Genomic DNA, 18572 nt, shown 5'->3' with positions numbered 1-18572 from the left:
AAGCCAATATTTCATTCAGAAAATGTCTGGGGGCAAACATTGCAACTATTTAATTGATTTCATATCATGCAAGAAGAAAATAAAAATGGAGTCAATTTCGTGTTGACTGCCTTTTTTTTTACTGTATGTAAGTATATCTATTTATATCTATTCTTTGCCTACACAGTCACATCTGCCACGTTTTGACTTGAATTTCTTACAATACACACTAGACAATATTTAGAGAGTTACTGCATCCTTTCCATTAACCTTTAGTTGGTGTGGACGGTATGACATACCGCGCAGACAAGTTTAAACTTGTCTAGCAGACGCTATGAATCACCATTATTGCTGTGCTTCCGTATACCTTCTCAGCCAGTCTTATCGAATAGTGCTCAGTCATACACGTGCGACAGTGGTTCAGTTGTATATAAAGAATTATTTTTTTCATCACGAGGTATCCTATACCGCCAACACTACTTACGTAAGTATTCTGTTAATGTAATTTTATTGCTATGATTTTATGAAATATTCGTTTACAATGTGTAGGCCTATATTTTACGAATATCGTATTGTAGGAAATGGTGGGAAAACCTCTACCCACGTCAATGATGGCTGATGACTACAGGTTTGAAGAATTTATCAACGAAACAGTTGACGCTATGAATGACAGCGAACCCGTGGAGGACAGTGGGGGTGATTCAGATTACGTGCAGGAGTCAGATCACGATTCTGACACGGAGCAAGAGGTAGACGATGAGGACGAGCAAGAGGATGAAGCAGACTCCCCTGATAGTGGCCCTGTGGACGGAAGTTTCTTTTATGGAAAGAACTGTTTCAAGTGGTGTAAGGAACCTACACCTACAAATGTAAGAACGAGGAGGCACAATATGGTGGTGAAATTGCCTATCATACATGGTCAGGCAAGGAAAATTGGTGAAAGTCCTGAACCCAATGATGTGTGGAAATTATTATTTACCGATGAAATTATTGGAGAAATCCTCGAAATGACAAACTTGAAGTTTGAGAAAGCACGAGTTGGTATCGCTGAAAGACGCGCTGAATGGGATGCTATGGACTATATGGAAATGAAAGCATTTTTAGGCATCATCATTTACACTTCAATTTTCAAGTCGTCTCATGAAAGTGTACTAAGCCTATTCTCCACAGATGGATCTGGTCGCGATATTTTCCGCGCTACTATGTCAATGAAACGGTTCCTTACTGTCCTAAGTTGCCTTCGATTTGACAATACAGAAACGAGACAAGAAAGACAGAAGATTGATCGATCGGCAGCAATTTCAAGACTGTTCTCATTGTTTGTTGAAAATTGTCAGCAATCATACAATCCAGGTGCTTATGTAACAGTCGATGAAATGCTTATACCATTCAGAGGACAATGCAAGTTCATAGTGTACATGCCTAAAAAACCTGCAAGGTATGGTCTGAAAGTAATGTGCATGATGGATGCAAGAACTGGTTATTTTTACAATGCCTACCTGTACACAGGAAAAGGCTCAGATGGAGACACTCTAAGTCCGGAAGAGAAAAATCTGGTCATACCCACCCAAGCAGTAATTAGACTGGCCAAAACAATTGAACGAACTAATAGAAACATAACGGCAGACAATTGGTTCTCTTCAATTCCGCTAGTAGAAGAATTACAGAAAAGAGGTATGACATACGTCGGAACTCTAAAAAAGAACAAAAAGGAAATCCCGAACTCATTCTTGCCTAATAGATCAAGGCTAGTAGGTGGTGACATATATGCCTTCCAGGAAGACATCACTTTACTTTCACATGTTCCTAAGAAAGGCAAAGCAGTTATACTAATCTCATCAATGCATCATAGTTTAGAAACTGACCCTACAAACAACAAACCAGAGATAATTTCTTTATATAATTTGACAAAAGGAGGAGTGGACAGCATAGATAAATGTTCCATATATAGTTCAAATCGGCGCACAAATAGATGGCCTATGGCTGTTTTTTATATGTTATTGGACATGAGCACCGTCAACGCTTATACACTGCATCAGAGCTACAAAAAGAACGAAAAGCTGACTCGCTTTGACTTCATGAGAAAGCTGGCCGATTCTCTGGTCATACCGCATATCACCAGAAGATTAGAAATGTCAAGAAGCCTTTCGTCAGAATTACGTTCCTGCATGGAGCACGTAATTTCTTTCAAGAGAAAACAACAAGATTCTGGGTCAAGTGCCAATGAAAATTCTACTGCAGAGCGTCTGGAGGTCAAGAAAACTTGCTATCTCTGCCCTCCAAAATTGAAAAGAAAGCCATTTTTCCTGTGTTTGTGTTGCCAGAAACCAATATGCCTACAGTGTGCAAAGAAGGTGTGCAAAAGTTGTATGAAAAATGTGAAAGACTAAATAAACCCTTAATATGGTGTGTAATACTACTATAAATGACTTTTTAGTCATTAATGTGGTGTGTAATACTTCTATAAATGACTTTAAACACTTTAAAGTCATTAAAGTGTTTGAAAAAACAGTTTTTCAGTCCGCTGAAGTTATTTAGAGTGTTCATAATTTAATAATAGAGATGTTTACCTCGAGCGGTATCACATACCGCCAACACCAGTTAAAAGGTAGGAAAATGCAACACCAACTAAAGGTTAACAAGTTGAAAGAACCAGGCATGTTTGTTTGTGTCTCGTATGTCGTGTATTGAAACATTTTTGTGAAAAACAATGCTTTGTGGTTTCAGATGTGTTTTTCAATTTTGATATACCTGTACCCTATTCCCCTGCTTTTTCTCTTTCACTCACTTTTATTGTCCTCTGTCGTCCATCTCTTATTTTCTCCCTCCCTCTTTGTTGTTCCAGCTGTTAGATCAGTCAAATGTTAGTTTTCTGATAAAGCAATATTCTCACTGCCCATCTTTCTCTCCAGCTTTTTACACTCCCTCTCCTCTCACTTACATAACCTTCAGTCTCTTCTCTTTCTTTTTTGTTCCCTTTTCTATTAATTCTGTCAAGAGATTATTTATCATAGAAAATTGTTGCAAAGAATTACCACTTTACAGTTCTCTCCTTCCGTTTTTTTCTCATTCATTGTCTGTCTTTCTTGTCTCTCTTTCTCAGGTATAACTCAGTCATTTGAAAGCTAAACCTAATATTCTTAGTCACTGCAATAATACATTTATTATACTGAGAGAGTTCTTTGTTTATGCTCCTTGAATATGAAATTAATTTCTTACTTTCTCATTATACGAAGTAGTAAGAAAAAAAATGTTGTGATACTGCAAAAATAATTTTCGAAATTTCATGGAAATGTACGTTTTCAGTATCCTTGGTATTGAGATAGAGGTCACAGTCTAATACTTACAGTCGCGCAACTTCAACACTTTTTTTGCCAACATTCGCGACACTAGCGCCCAAGCGGCAGGCAAGGCACTGGTCATAGGGTTGATACAGTCTCGTTCAGCCAGCACGTGCTTTAAAGGGATGCGAGATGTTATAATAACGTTTTAATCATGCATCAGAATAAAGGCAATGTGTGCAGTGACGAAAATTGCAGTAACAACAAGTTTAAATCTCTGAATTTGTCGTTCTTCAGATTCCCTTAAAGACCAAGAGAAAAGCATAACTCAGTCATAACCAATAATCCACGTTGTAGGTACCCTACGTATTATGTTCTATAAAACATTTATAGTTATCAGGTACCTATCTGTATGTCAGGAAGGAGAGTTTAAATAAAAACAAAGTAAATACCTGTTACAGTATATTATTTTTTTTTTTGCAGAGATCATATGTATAAATGTGCAACCATTCTGATTTTGGATAACGTATCTACAGTTTTTAATGCAAGTAATTCCATATTTTTTGTATTCGTGTTTTTTTTTTCTTTATATTTTTCAAAAGTTGAATGTTATATTGCATTCAAATAGGGATAATGGTGTTAATTTTTCAAGAATTCATGGAGTATTGTAATCCTTTTGCAAAATATTCACTTCTTGAATAAATCCAGATTGTGTCGATAAATTTCTGATGTGTTGGTGTGGATTCATGTGGCAGACGTATTAAGTTCTCAAGAAATAAAAGAGCCTTTTTAAATTTAATATAAAAAACAATATTTTCTGTAATAATTTGCATGACTGTTATTGGTGTTGATTTTACATTCCCAGTGATTATTTGAGCCGTTCAGAGCAGAAGTGGTGTAAGTCAAAATTAGGTAATGAGGTTTAAAGTAAAAATTCTGTAAAATACAGCACAAAGTAGCAATTAATATATCCTTTGTGCTATTCACTGTCTACTAATAGTTTAAATAAATTCAATATTAACTGCTACTTTGCGCTGTATTTTACAGAATGTTTACTTTAACCCTCATTACCCATTTTTAACTTACACCACTTCTGCTCTGAAAATAAAATTAGGCCTACATTTTCTGAGTTAATTGAAGTTACAATTTTTTCAACAAAATTGTGTGTTCATTTATTTGTTCTCACCTACGTCATATTAACAGTAAGTGCGTGTAAATTACGTATTATATAGGTAGGATAAGTTAAAATTAAGCTTATGTGTGAAAACGGGAAATGTAATGTAAAATGCGGTAAACTTGCCATAAAATTTTAAACCATAATATCAGCACTATTTGTGACTCAAATAATAAAGGAAATACTGGTTCTTAAAAAATGGAAAAGAATGAACTTCATAAATCAATGTCTATCATATTAAGGTTTAAATCCTCCCCTTTTCTTTATCTTCAAGTTTACCTCAGCGTCCGAGTTTATCCCAATTTTCGGTATGGAAAATAGTTAATTTCTCAGGAAATAGGGAGAGGAGTTCACAACGCGATGTACCCTACGAGATATGCCCTACAATTTTGAAGCTACTAATTTTGACTCTTCTCACAGGAAAATAATATAGAGTTCCAATGATTCATAAATATATTTAGGAATGAATTGAATTAACCGTCCACGTACGAACAATTATATTATTTCAAACCATGATACGTAATCAGGGTCATGATTCAGTTGTAAGGAGCAGAAAGAATTACATTTATTCCTAGCTTATGAAACTTGTAGATTAACTGCGTGTGAAATTCTTTTAGGATTCTAAAGTAAAATTAATAAGGACCATATACACTTACTGTATAGCATAAAAATACAAAATAAATTACGCAAAACCCGTTTTCTGATATGTTATCATATGTCGTGTGCACACTTTTGACTTGTCTGCCGCTAGAGGGCTACTGTCGCGCCAGCTGTCAAATGTTGGCATATACGTATGAGTTGCGCGACTGTAAGTATTAGACTGTGATAGAGGTTTTGAGTGTGCTGTTTGTGTACAGTGATTTCTCCTAAACTATTAGACTTATTTTTTTCATGTTCAATGTCTGCAATAGCAGTGATGACTTGTAATGTATTGAAATATAATAATAATAATAATAATGATGATGATGATGATGATGATGATAATTTATTTATTTATTTATTTATTTATTTATTTATTTATTTATTTATTTATTTAGAATATTAACGTGCAAAAACAACAGCACAAGGCCAATTACAGTTTAGCACGATACAGAACAGAACAAAACAACAAATGATGATGAGAATGAATGATAGAAATGGCAATGAGATGAAAATACAATCAATATAGTAGCCTACATCAATCATTGACCAAATGCAACAGAGTAAAATAGCACAAATAATTATTAAAATTAGCACAATGAGATCATTGAAATAATGGAATAGTCTACATTAATCAATTGACCAAATGCAGCAAATAAATAGCACAAATAATTATTGAAATTAGATCAGTGAGTTAGTTAAAATAATGGCAATTAAATGGAGTGAATTACAAATGAATTAATGAAATCATATAAATGAAGCCTGGAATAATATGAGTAATATTATAAAGATATGTAATTGACAAGAATAGTATGATACATATCCTAACAAATGGCATAATTAATAATACTGACATTAAAACTCAAAAGATATACTACACATTAATTGGATCCAAGTTCAATCCATGCAAATTAGCATATTTAATACATCTGGAGACCGGAGAGAGAGAGATTTAGGATTCCTATTATAAAACAATTTATGAAATCTTAAACCCTTAGCAGGAATACGAAGATTGATATTGCTTATGAATGATTCACAATCTATATCACCCTTAATGACTTTACAAAAAAATAAATAATCAAGATCCTGACATCTGGTGAACAAACTACCGCAATTGAAATATTTGCAATTAATCTGATAGTTATAATCGGAATTTGGTAAAAATCTATAAGAACATGAGGAAATAAATTTTCTTTGAATATTCTCCAATTTAGCCGAGTCAGTGGAAGTAATGGAGTTCCATACGACAGATGCATATTCAAGCTTGGATCTAACTAATGTATAGTATAAAATTAATAAACACATAGGAGTAGAAAAAGAATAAGTTATAGACCTAATTAGACCAAGCATTCTTAATGAATGGGTATAAATATATTGCACATGATCATGGAAATATAATTTTGAATCAAGTAGGACACCAAGATCTCTAATACAATCTTTCTTAGTAATTACGACATTACTGAGAGAATAATTAAATTTTAGGGAAATAGTTTTCCATGAGAAGGAAATGACAAAAGTTTTGGATTGATTAATTTTCATTCCATTTTCAACAGACCATTGTGAAATTGAATTAATGTCATTTTGAAGAATTTGACAATCAACCGAACTATTAATTTTACGAAATAAAAGGCAGCTAGAACTTATTCTTTCACTTATATCATTTATAAATAATAGAAATAGGAGAGGTCCTAATGTAGACCCTTGAGGAACTCCGCATAAACTATTAAATGGAACCGAGAGAGAATTACCTAGTCGAACACAAGACTGTCTATCTGTTAAATAATTTTCAAACCAATTAATGTAGTTAGTGGAGAGACCAAAATTACTTAATTTATTTAATAAAATTTTGTGAGGAACAACGTCAAATGCTTTGCTAAAATCAAAATAAATTGAGTTAATTTGACCTTGATTTTCAACTATAGGCATTACGAGATTCAGATAGGAAACTAAATTAGTAGTAGTAGATTTCCCTCTTGTAAATCCATGTTGGGCCGAATTGATCTTATTTTTGACATAAAATGAAATGTGTTTGTGAATAATTTTTTAAAAAATTTTATAAAAATTGTTTAGGATAGAAATGGGTCTATAATTAGTAACAATGTTTTTATTACCATTTTTAAAAACTGGAATAATGGATGCTTCCTTCCAAAGTGATGGGTAAATTCCTGTTTTTAAACTAAGATTGAATAAAAAAGTTAAAACGGATATGAGAATATTAGAACAACCCTTGATTATAAAATTAGGAATGCTATCTGTACCTTTAGATTTATTAGGCTTTATCTTTTTAATAGCTTTAGTTACATCATCGAATGTAATTTTAGGCAGGGGCAAACATTCAGTAATATTAGAATTATAAGTAATGAAATTAGAGTTACAATTTTGTTGAACAGATTTAAAATGACTAGCAAATGCATTTGCAATTTCTTTTTCATCTGTGATGTGAACGCCATTTATTGTTAATTCTGTGGGATTGCTATTAGTTTTACGAAAAGTTTCTACATATTTCCAAAATTTATTTGGATCATGCTTTAGGTTATCATCAATTGATTGTAACCATTTGGATTTATCGGATTTAATCATGGCTTTGACTTGTTTTCTAAAATTAGAAAAAATTTGATAATGATGATCAGTTTTATATTTTTGTAATTTTTATGAGCTTTATTTTTTTCTTTATAAGCTGACGTAATTCATTTGAAAACCATTTAGGATAGTGCGATTTTTTAAGAAAGGTGACAGGGACACAAAGAGATATAGCATTGCTTATAATTTGAGACAAGGAATTTGCAGCAGTGTTTACATCAGTAGTCTGATATATGCTAGTCCAATCATAACTTTATAGAATAGAATAAAGATTCAGATAATCACCTTGAGAATAATTTAAATAAGAACTGATTTGACAGTGTTCCGGTAACGATAAATTTACTTCATTATAAATAGAGATAGATGGATGATAAATATCCTCTAAAACTAGAGAGTAATCGGCAAGTTTAACTGTACTGTTATTGACATTAGTAAAAACCAAATCAAGAAGATTTTTACTGTAATGGTAGAGTTAATTTGATTTAATCCAAGAAGGCAGGACGAGGAATATAAATCCTTAGCCTTAATTTTAGAGTAATAATGAGTGTCATTAAGATTGGAACCAGTTGACCAGTCCATACCAGGAGTATTAAAATCACCAAGGATTACTATTCTAAAATTATGAGTGTCAAGATTTTTTTCAAGAAAATTAAGATAAGATTTTAAGTGAATGTGATCTGTATCAGGAGAGAAATATTGGTTACCAATTAACAGATTAAAACCATCAGTCATTCGAATTTCAACCCAAATGCATTCACTAATAATTTCTAAGTCAAAACGCCTTCTAGTGAAAGGTAACTGGTTGCTAATCGCTGTTAGGACACCACCACCTCTTTTTTTGTCAGTGTCTTCAAACAGTCTGTCTGCACGAAACACAGTATAATTATTAGGAAATAAATTTGAATTAATAACTGACTCATATAACCATGTTTCAGTGAGACAGATAATGAGATCATTATTACTCACTATATTTTGAAAAATTTCATCAACTTTAGTATTAAGTCCACGAACATTTTGGTAGAAAATCTCAAGATGATTAATAGAACTGAACATAGAAAGTGAGAGCGAGCAAGACTAAGACTGAGAGGCATTTCCCTGAGAATCAACGGAGTTCGAATTGGCAGGATGCGCAAAATGCTGCTCAGGCTTTAGTTTACCATAAAAAGGTGCAATTAGGCAACCTGCAGGCCAAACTTCAGGATTGTTAATGGAATCAAAATCTCTCACATCAACAGTGATGTGAAAGGAAGAATATGATTGATATTTAGTTTTTAGTTTAGTTATAGCGAGAGATCTTAGCTGAAGTTGATTCTTCAGAGAGTCCTCTATATTGTTCCAACTTTGGGTTCTCTTTTTTTATATTTTTTACGAGAAACTAATTGAAAACCATCAGATTCGTTGGCAGAAGTTGAAGCATTGGCCTGATTCAGTTCAAGATTGTTATGTCTAACTGTAACAAGAGGAGTTGTAGACACAGACTTCCTTGTTCTGATGCATCAGAATTGCAAGTATGCGAGTTGTCAGCAGCTTTGTTCACTGACACTACCTTTCTGTATGATTTCTTAATGGGGTCATTAGACTGACCCTCAGAAGAAATACTTTGAGATGATTTAGGGGGGCAGCACCCCTTTGATAACAGTTCTGCCATTTGTTCTTTTAGGACAGAATTTTCATTTGTAAGTTCAGAATAAGACTTCTTAGGGCCCTTAGCTTGCACAGATTGCACAGATTGTTGACCCTCAGAAGAAATACTTTGAGATGATTTAGGGGGGCAGCACCCTTTAGATAACAATTCTGCCATTTGTTCTTTTAGGACAGAATTTTCATTTGTAAGTTCAGAGTAAGACTTCTTAGGGCCCTTAGCTTGCACAGATTGCACAGATTGTTGACCCTCAGAAGAATTATTTTGAGAGGATTTAGGGGGGCAGCACCCTTTAGATAACAATTCTGCCATTTGTTCTTTGAGGACAAAATTCTCATTTATAAGTTCATGGAAGTCTTTTTGCAAATTCTTGACATACATCAAGATGTCGCCAACCATGTCCAATAAAGAGACACTATTCAGTCTCACTGTTTCGATCTGAACAGCTAGAGCATCCTTAGACAAGGGGGTAAGATTGCTGTAAACAAGCTCATGTGTAGGTGAGATCACCTTCTTCTCTCCTGGAGCAGTAGGACGCACTGGCGTGTTGTCCCCCTGCGTTGATTTCATTGCACTCACACACTTGTTACACTTAAAAGTAGAACTGCCACTCTGCATGTAGATATCATACTCGGCCTCTCTAATATTTAGGCAGTCGAGATGATAGCGAAGACCACATGGCCCTGCACACTTCAGAAACTTTTGCCTTCCAAAGAAAGGCAAGTTACACAAAAGACAGACGTCTTTACTAGGCGCCATATCCAATTACACTTCGATGCACCTGCTGTACGCTGCAAGTTACGGGAGCTACAAGCACACACAACCGAACAGCATGATGGCTCACGATAATAATAATAATAATAATAATAATTTATTTAACCTGCAGAGTTAAGGCCATACAGCCTTCTCTAACACTCAACCAGGAGTCAAACTGCATTACAAAAAACACTACAAATTTACAAAGTACACTACAATTTTACACACAAAACTGAATAAGATAATAATAATAAAATGTAAACAACAAGTAAGTAGAAATCAGACATAATATATAACATACAGAAAAAAAGAAAAAAGCATAATAAAATGTGAACAGCAGGTCAAAATAAATGAGACCTACAAAGTATAAAAAAAAATAAATAAGACAATTATTATATAATAATTTTTAGCAAAAAAAAAAAAAAAATATATATATATATATTAATGGGCATTTATTGTGATTTACTTGAAATTGATCTTAATAATTTTATTCAAAATTTTGTTTCTTACATAAGATAAAGTAGAATATTCATAGAATATTCACACCTTGAAGTCTTATATGTTTGCCTCCCAAGCAATCCCCTCCTGGAGATCCAATTGGGGGACTATTTTAACTCCAGAATATTTTGCTTTGGGAGACATAACTTCATATTTTCTTGAGCAAATTACAGCTTTTCTTTTGGACACCTGGTTTTCACTAGGCAGCTGCATCATCCATTGGTCAGCGGGTTCCTTCAGCCTAGTCAGGAGGACTGTCATCACATAGCCATTGACTATATTTCCTATTTGCCATTTGGGAAACGCTGTGGTAGATTAGCATGGTGAAATGGCATTTCCTCCATTTTTGTTGGAACTTTTATATTGCTATATTGCTGTGACTTGGTCCCCAGAGTCTCATTTGTTAAAAATAGTTTGCACCATGGGAAGGTGAGGATGGGATTTGAGTAGGAGAAGTTATGGAATGCACTTAACTACTCCTCAAGAAGCAAAAATTCTAACATTAGAAACTCTACATACAACATATCCATTAAGTAATTGGACATTGTATATACACAGATGACTCTCTCATGGATCCTGAGGAAGCAGCTGGAACTGGTGGTACTTGTAGATTCTATTTCTTCTATAAGAGTGTGGAGAAAAATACAAAAAATTTTGATGGAGAAGTTGAAGCTATTTATACAGCCCTTCAAAATTATTTCTTTGGATTCGACATTGCAAGAATATAGTCTGCATCCCTTTACTCTCTGTAACAGAAATGTTAGTCACAAACTTATTTCAATCAGATAGTAAGCTAAGCATTGATCTGAAGTCATTGTAATGTTATCTAATATATGAGATTTTAGACTTTCATAATGGTTGGGCTATGAAGATTAATTTGGAATTATCACCCATATCTTCATATTTGATGTAAATCTCAAAAGTAATTGATAATCCAAAATTACTATTCCTAATCCAATGGAATTTAACACATTCTCTACTGAAAACTACCATGATCAATTAAGAGTGAGTTCCATTGCATACCCCAGCATGTTGGAAGATGAGCTACATTAGAAAATGACTGGACTGTGCTCTATGATAATGTTGGAGTGAACGTGTTAACTTAAACCCTTCTTGAGTACTACTTCAGATTCTGAAAAAAATGTTACAGTACAATAAATAAATTAAGTACTTGTGTACTACTTATATACTATGTATACACTACAGTAAATAAGATAAAGTAAGCATTTTTCTAAATCAATCTAAATCTCTGCTAGAATAATGCAAATTTATTAATCATGTTAGTTTCTCATTATTGGAAAATGTTCATAATTTCTGATGGGCCGGGCTCGAGTTGAAATTCACTTATGCTTATTGGGTTCAGGCTGGGCTCAAGCCTTAAAGAAACAATTTTTTTTTTTTCCGGGAATTATATAGGCCCTATTGATTAAAAATAATACGACGTTTTTAATGCATGTGCAACTAGATGTCCATTCGACACCTATCCAGAACAATAGACTACCGGTATCGTAATTTATTGTTTAGTTCGACTTCATATTTCGTAACTGCATTTGTCTCGTCTCTACTCTGTCTTGGACACAGAGCATTGTTTATTTGTTTTACCTGAGAGACCGGAAGATTACTATTTCTGTTGCTCCTACTGAAGTGATATTTCTCACAGCTGTTTCTGAACCCTGTGGCCTCTGGCCTCTGCTTCATCTGCTAGTCTTCAGGCTTCAGGTCGGGCTCAGGTTGATAATTATAGGTTAATCTTGGATTTTGAGTCTGGTGCAGCTTAGGCCGGGCCGGGCCTAAGAATTTCGGCCCATGCAGACCTCTAATGTAGAAACCCCATGCTTCCCAGTATCTTGCTGTTTGTGTAGTTTATGCTGCGTTGTAGCTTTTTTGCCTTCAAGGACCTTGCCCAGGGTGCATATATAGAATTAAAGCTAAAAGAGTTATGTATGTAGATGGGCTATTCCATCTCAAATCGACCGAAATATAGAGAAAATTGACCTTGCAATTTTTAAATACAATGAAACTTTTTCTGTCCGTTGACAACTGTGATACAATGCTTTGTGCAAAGTTTAGGCATCAGAACTTCATAGTGTTTAAATTAAAAATATTTAAATTTATCGTATTTTCATAAAATTAGCAACTTTAAACTGTTGTGGCTCCGAAACCCTTTCACCCAATGATCAAAATCATGGTTTATTTTGATGCTGAGAAATTAAAGTATATTGACATGTAAATAGTTTTTCTTACTTTTTATGGAAATGGAGAAATTTAGATTTTTCTTCATTAAGACCCTTTGCCCACGAAAAAATATTTTTAAATATATGGTTAGATTCCGCATTGAAAGTACAAATAAACACATATTTTTTTACTGGTGCACCGTTGATAAGAAAGTATTGAACATATCAAATAAAGAAAATAAATAGTACGCGCGTGAACTAACCAGCTGGCTGTAGGTAGTCGAGACTGGTCGAGACAAGCAAGGCCAGGAGACAAACACGTAATGTGTCATCTAGCAGTCATGGCTGGACTAGCTTTATCACAAGTTTTCATAAACACAGGAGTAAAATGACGCCCGATGCTCGCCTATCTTCAGCTCTTGGCCAGTGCGTGGGGTATTGCGCCATTCAAGTCTAGGCGTGTGAAAATAATTTATTTAATACCCTCGAAACTTATTGCCGAGCCACTAAGCAAACAATTCCGAAACCCTCTTAATAATGCAAGGTTTTTTCTCAATATTTTTTACATTTTTACAAATTGGCAAAAAGCCTAAAAGTAAGTAAAATCAGATTATCTGTCTCTCTGTATACAATTAAAATAAGTATTACTTCTTATCATAACCTACTAAATGTCAGCTTCAAAATGAGCTTCCATTCAATGTTCTGCAGTAAATGGTTCCAGAGTTCTGAGCGCTGAAAGAGGCTTGTTTTTATAAAATACGCTAAATTTGTCGCTCAATAGTACGAAAACCGTTTGACTTTCGATAGTATATATTTGAAAATGCACTCTCCTCAGCACCTTGTATAAATAGGGAAAAAATTAGAGTATTAAAAAAATGCGAGGTTTTTTACTGATCGATTTCATATGGAATAGCCCATATAGAATAGAATATTTATTTCATCCATCTTATTTTTGAAAGACAGATCTATTATAATTATATTAACCCTAGGGCGACCTTACTTTACAATTTTAGTTTCTTATGCCAAGTCGTACATTTCCCAGCTACTCCCTTCGCGTCAGGCTATGATCAGGCCTAAATATTCATCTATGACATACACCTGCAAAACTACTACAGGAAATTCACTAGTATTATCACTAAAACTAATCTAATATGCAAACTTTTCAAACATAACACATTCATTAAAGTAATATCTAAACAAACTACTCTCCTATACCTTAATACTCATACACCACACAATAATATTTATTTCCATTTTGAATCTTGCGTACACTACTTTTAACACTTGAATATAAGTAATTGATTAACTAGCGGACAACAAAAGCAAACACGTAATACCGCACAACATGAAACAACAACTCAAACCAGCAGCACCTAAACTCAATGCACTACCCAAAATACATAAAGAAAACATACCTATCAGACCCCTAATCAACTACAAACAGGCACCAGCACACAAACTAGCCACACACATGGACTAAATCATCAGAAACAACATAAAATTCAGAAAACAGACAACAATAAAAAACACTATAGACCTAGTCAACAAAACAACAACACATACCACACAGTGCAACACTAGCATCTTTCGATATCATTAACTTATACACTAACATACCAATCAGTGGTGGCCAGTGAAGTTTGGGTCTAGGTGTTGCACTTTCTGTGATGAGTGGAGTAGAATTAGTTACCTTTATCAGTACATGGTCATGAAAATTTTAATCCAATGCTGATACTTAAATGATTAATATCAGTAATGCCTGTTTTTGTCCACGACTGTTCCCCATCAAACAAAATACACAGAAAACAAAACAGTGCGTTTTTCACTTCACAACCACAAAGCCAGTCATGATTATTGTAAATTTTCTTTCTAAAAATTCTCTTGAACTGTCTTTTCCCCGTAGTAACTGTCTGGACAATATTTAGATTAGGCAATGGTCTACCATATTCATTATTTTTTTTATTTTTCTTCGTCAGAAAATACAGAGAAGTTCTTGTTTTGTAAACTATTTACAAAATTCATAATGGTAAACGCATTATATCACGTACTTGAAGAAAACATCACTGCACTATAAAAATTGTGATAACTGCCACAATTCACATAAAACTCATTAAACTCCAGAAAAGTTCCTGTTTTTTAAACAACTTACAAAATTCGTAACGTTATATTCCTACGTATCTATGTCACAAACTTGACGAAAATATTACATCCAATAAAAAAAATTGTATTATGCAGCACAATTCACATAAAACTACTTAAATTCCAACAAAAACTAAATATTTAAGAGAGGATTAAATGGATTTCACACGATTATAAAACGACTGGACGACGTGCTCACCTAGCTACACATTGGTCAGGAAGTGAGAAACCACGTGAGAAACGAAGAGTCGGAAAAAATCTGAAAATTTCGTCTCGAGTCATGAGTCATCCAGCGACTGTGTCCATTCGGAATGGTCACTTCTGCAATCTACGGGCAAATACAAGAACTATTTGCTTCCGGTTGTTGCAAGAGCATTGCCGCGACCAGCTGTGTTAACTGCTGGGATGGGAACTCTGAACCGAACCTACCTTCAATACCAGCCGCTACACGAATCTGGCTGTTGCTTGAGCTGCACAATGACCACTTCTGAAGTATTCACAATTTGATGAATTTTATAAATGCTGATTATTTTATACTCGAATTCTTAAGTGATATATATAAAAAAAAAAAAAAAAGTATATATTTAAATTGGACGAGAAGGAAACTTAAAATCTGTTTAGTTTTTAATATAAACAAAATTTTAATGTGCGGGAAAAATTTGGTCGTTGTGCAACGCTGCAGCATGATCAGCGGCCGCCACTGATACCAATACAAGACACATTACAGATACTAAAACAAATGCTCATAGACAACAACATGCCACAAGAATACATCAAAGAAATCATCCAAATCACAGACATCATAACAAAGCAAAACTATTTCACACACAACAACAAATACTACACTCAAACAGAAAGATTGCCAATGGGATCACCCATATCTAGCATACTAGCAGAGATATTTTTACACAACATAGAATAAACATACATACTCAACAATGAACACAACAAATATGCAGACAACATAATATACTGGCACAGATACGTAGACGACATACTCATACTATACAAAGGAAACAAAAGACAAATACACAAACTACACCAATACATAAACAAATTACACCCAAAACTTCAATACACACTGGAACTTGAAAACAACAACTCCATAAATTTCCTAGACATCACCATAACAAAAATTGACAACAAAGACATCTTCAAAATATATAGAAAACCAACCACCACCACCACCACACACATACACAACACATCTAACCACCCCATACAACACAAGCATGCTGCATTTAGGACAATGGTACACAGATTATTCAACATACCCATGAGCCAACAATGCTACAATGAAGAAGTGAACACAATCAAATACATAGCACAAGAAAACGGTTACAATCCAAAAATAATAGACAACATCATAAGAAAGACAAAATAAAAACTTAACCAACACAAAAACACGCAAAACACAACACAAACACAAGAACACAATAAATACATCACACTAACATATGAAAACAAAAGCACACATAAGATCGCATCTTCATTCAGAAAGCAGAAATACAACATAGCATACAGACCAGAAAACACACTACAAAGACATCTCAACACACAAAAAACACAAACAAATAAATACGACCACACAGGTATATACAAACTCACATGTAATAGTTGCGACAGTTTCTACATTGGACAGACAGGCAGATCATTCCAAACACGCTACGAAGAACACATTAAAGCAATAACCAGAGGACACAATACATCTACATACGCCGATCACATAACCAATGCTAACCATACATACAATAACATAAATGCGGACCTGGAAATCCTACACATACAACCCAAGAACCAAAAACTCAACACACTAGAACAATACGAAATATACAAACACACTAAAACACACCCCAATCAAATTCTCAACACAGATCAATTTCAGTACACACACACTATTTGACTCCACTTTTCAACACTTTTAAACACTTTTCAACAATCAAACGCACCCACACAACAGGCATAGAAGCTCGAGATGACGCCGAGATCTAGTAGGCTCTGAGGATGGTGTGATGAAACAGCTGTAAGCCGCACAGACTTACATAATTAACACTAGTAAGTCCGCTAGTTAATCAATTACTAATATTTATTTATTTATTTATTTATTCGAATAACAGGTATATAGATAACTTATCTTTGACCTAAACACAACCTCAAGATTAAAACAATGTAACTTGATACAACTTAAAATTAAATCTAATAAAGTAACTAAACAAAATCCTTAAAGAACTAAGAACTAAACAGAGGCATGAGGCTTCTCGCTTCCCAGTATCTGGCACATTCTGTCAGTGATTTTAGAGCTGGACAGCATTGGAGATGATCCCTATTTATCCACACAGTAATATTTAACAAGGAAAAAGGTTAAGACCTAATGATTTATTAATCTGATCTAGTTTTGTGTGTTTTTTTTTCTTTTTTCCATACAATAATATTTAACAAGGAAAAAAGAACAAACACACAAAACTAGATCAGATTAATAAATCATTAGGTCTGAAGCTTCTCTTTCCATTTCATCTTTACTATCAGTAAGAATTTGCCTAATTTTTTCAGCTCGCTTGTATTAACTGTACTATATATTTCTTTATAGGGTATGTATCTCTTAATACTTAAACAATTTTTGTCTCTCCACTTTTTTATTATATATGTATATGTATATAATATATTATATTTTAAGTTTTATCATTAGTTATTTCTTGTCGATGTAGAAAAAATTGGAATATCATCTGAAACTTCATGAAGCAAAACGACCTCCTCGTCGCAACACCAGGCCACGGAATAAACGACGTGATGCTGGAAAGCCTAAACGTGCTGCTTCTGCACTGTTGTGTGGCTTTACATATGAAGAAGAAAAAGCTTTACTTGCAATAAATTCAGTTACCAATGATACAACAGATATTGAATTGTGTATGTTGGGAGTAGATCAACTTAGTGACAAAACCACAGAATCTCCAGATACCGGTATCACTAAAAATAAAGAAAGTAAAAAAACAAACCAAGAACACAGTGATATGGGAATGACAGAAGAGTTTGTAAGTAGTAAAACTGTCAAATTTCATTCAATCTTTAAATTTATGACATTTCTACAAATACAGTTTAACCTCGATACAACAATTTTCTGGGAACTAGGAAAATTGTATTTTTATATCAGGTTTATTGTTGTATTGAGGAGTTATGAAATTTTGCCCAAATTTTTATTCTGAAGGAAACTATGGTAGAAATAAGTTTAAACGACATTACAAACTATGAAATAACATTTACTCGTCATTTGATTACCCTACTTGAAGTAGGTGTACAAATTCATGAACATTCAAGCTTTTTTTTTTTTTTTTTAGTTGTACTCTGTCTTTTGATTTTGAGGTTTTTGAGCAACAAACATGTTTCTTATTGCTTCGAGCACAATCAAATGTTCTGGTGATATAATAGAGACATTAAACCACTTCAAGGCAATGTTGTCAATATCTTCTGTGGTTTTTAAATGCTTATATTCAGGATTAATTTTTTCACTTGCAACATTGTTCCTATTTCCTTGCATTTTTTTTTATGAATGTTGCTAGTGTTGATTGTGCAAAACCATACTTTGTAGCCAATTGAGTCTGCTTCAGTCAGTTGTTTAAATCGCTAAATGGAGCTAATTTAGTCTCCAAACTGATTTGTTTTCGTGTTACACATGCCATCATTAACAACTAACACTTGAATGTGCATGACACCGG

General features: G+C 33.8%; 1 protein-coding gene across 9 annotated transcripts in view; it reads left to right on the top strand.

Annotated features, from left to right (window-relative positions):
* The window catches only part of LOC138715397 (P43 5S RNA-binding protein-like), a 150751-nt gene that overhangs the window by 72755 nt on the left and 59424 nt on the right, over nt 1-18572 (top strand). For all 9 annotated transcript variants that reach the window (XR_011336284.1, XR_011336288.1, XR_011336286.1 and 6 more), the window contains one exon: nt 17568-17891. Coding sequence is in view for 3 of the 9 variants with exons in the window: in XM_069848255.1 (XP_069704356.1) it covers nt 17568-17891 (324 nt within the window). In the remaining 6 variants the exon portion in view is untranslated. The remainder of the gene's footprint in view (nt 1-17567; nt 17892-18572) is intronic.

This window comes from Periplaneta americana, chromosome 15, assembly GCF_040183065.1.
Source record: "Periplaneta americana isolate PAMFEO1 chromosome 15, P.americana_PAMFEO1_priV1, whole genome shotgun sequence".
Lineage (NCBI taxonomy): Eukaryota > Metazoa > Arthropoda > Insecta > Blattodea > Blattidae > Periplaneta > Periplaneta americana.
This window is presented reverse-complemented; position numbering and strand designations above follow the sequence as displayed.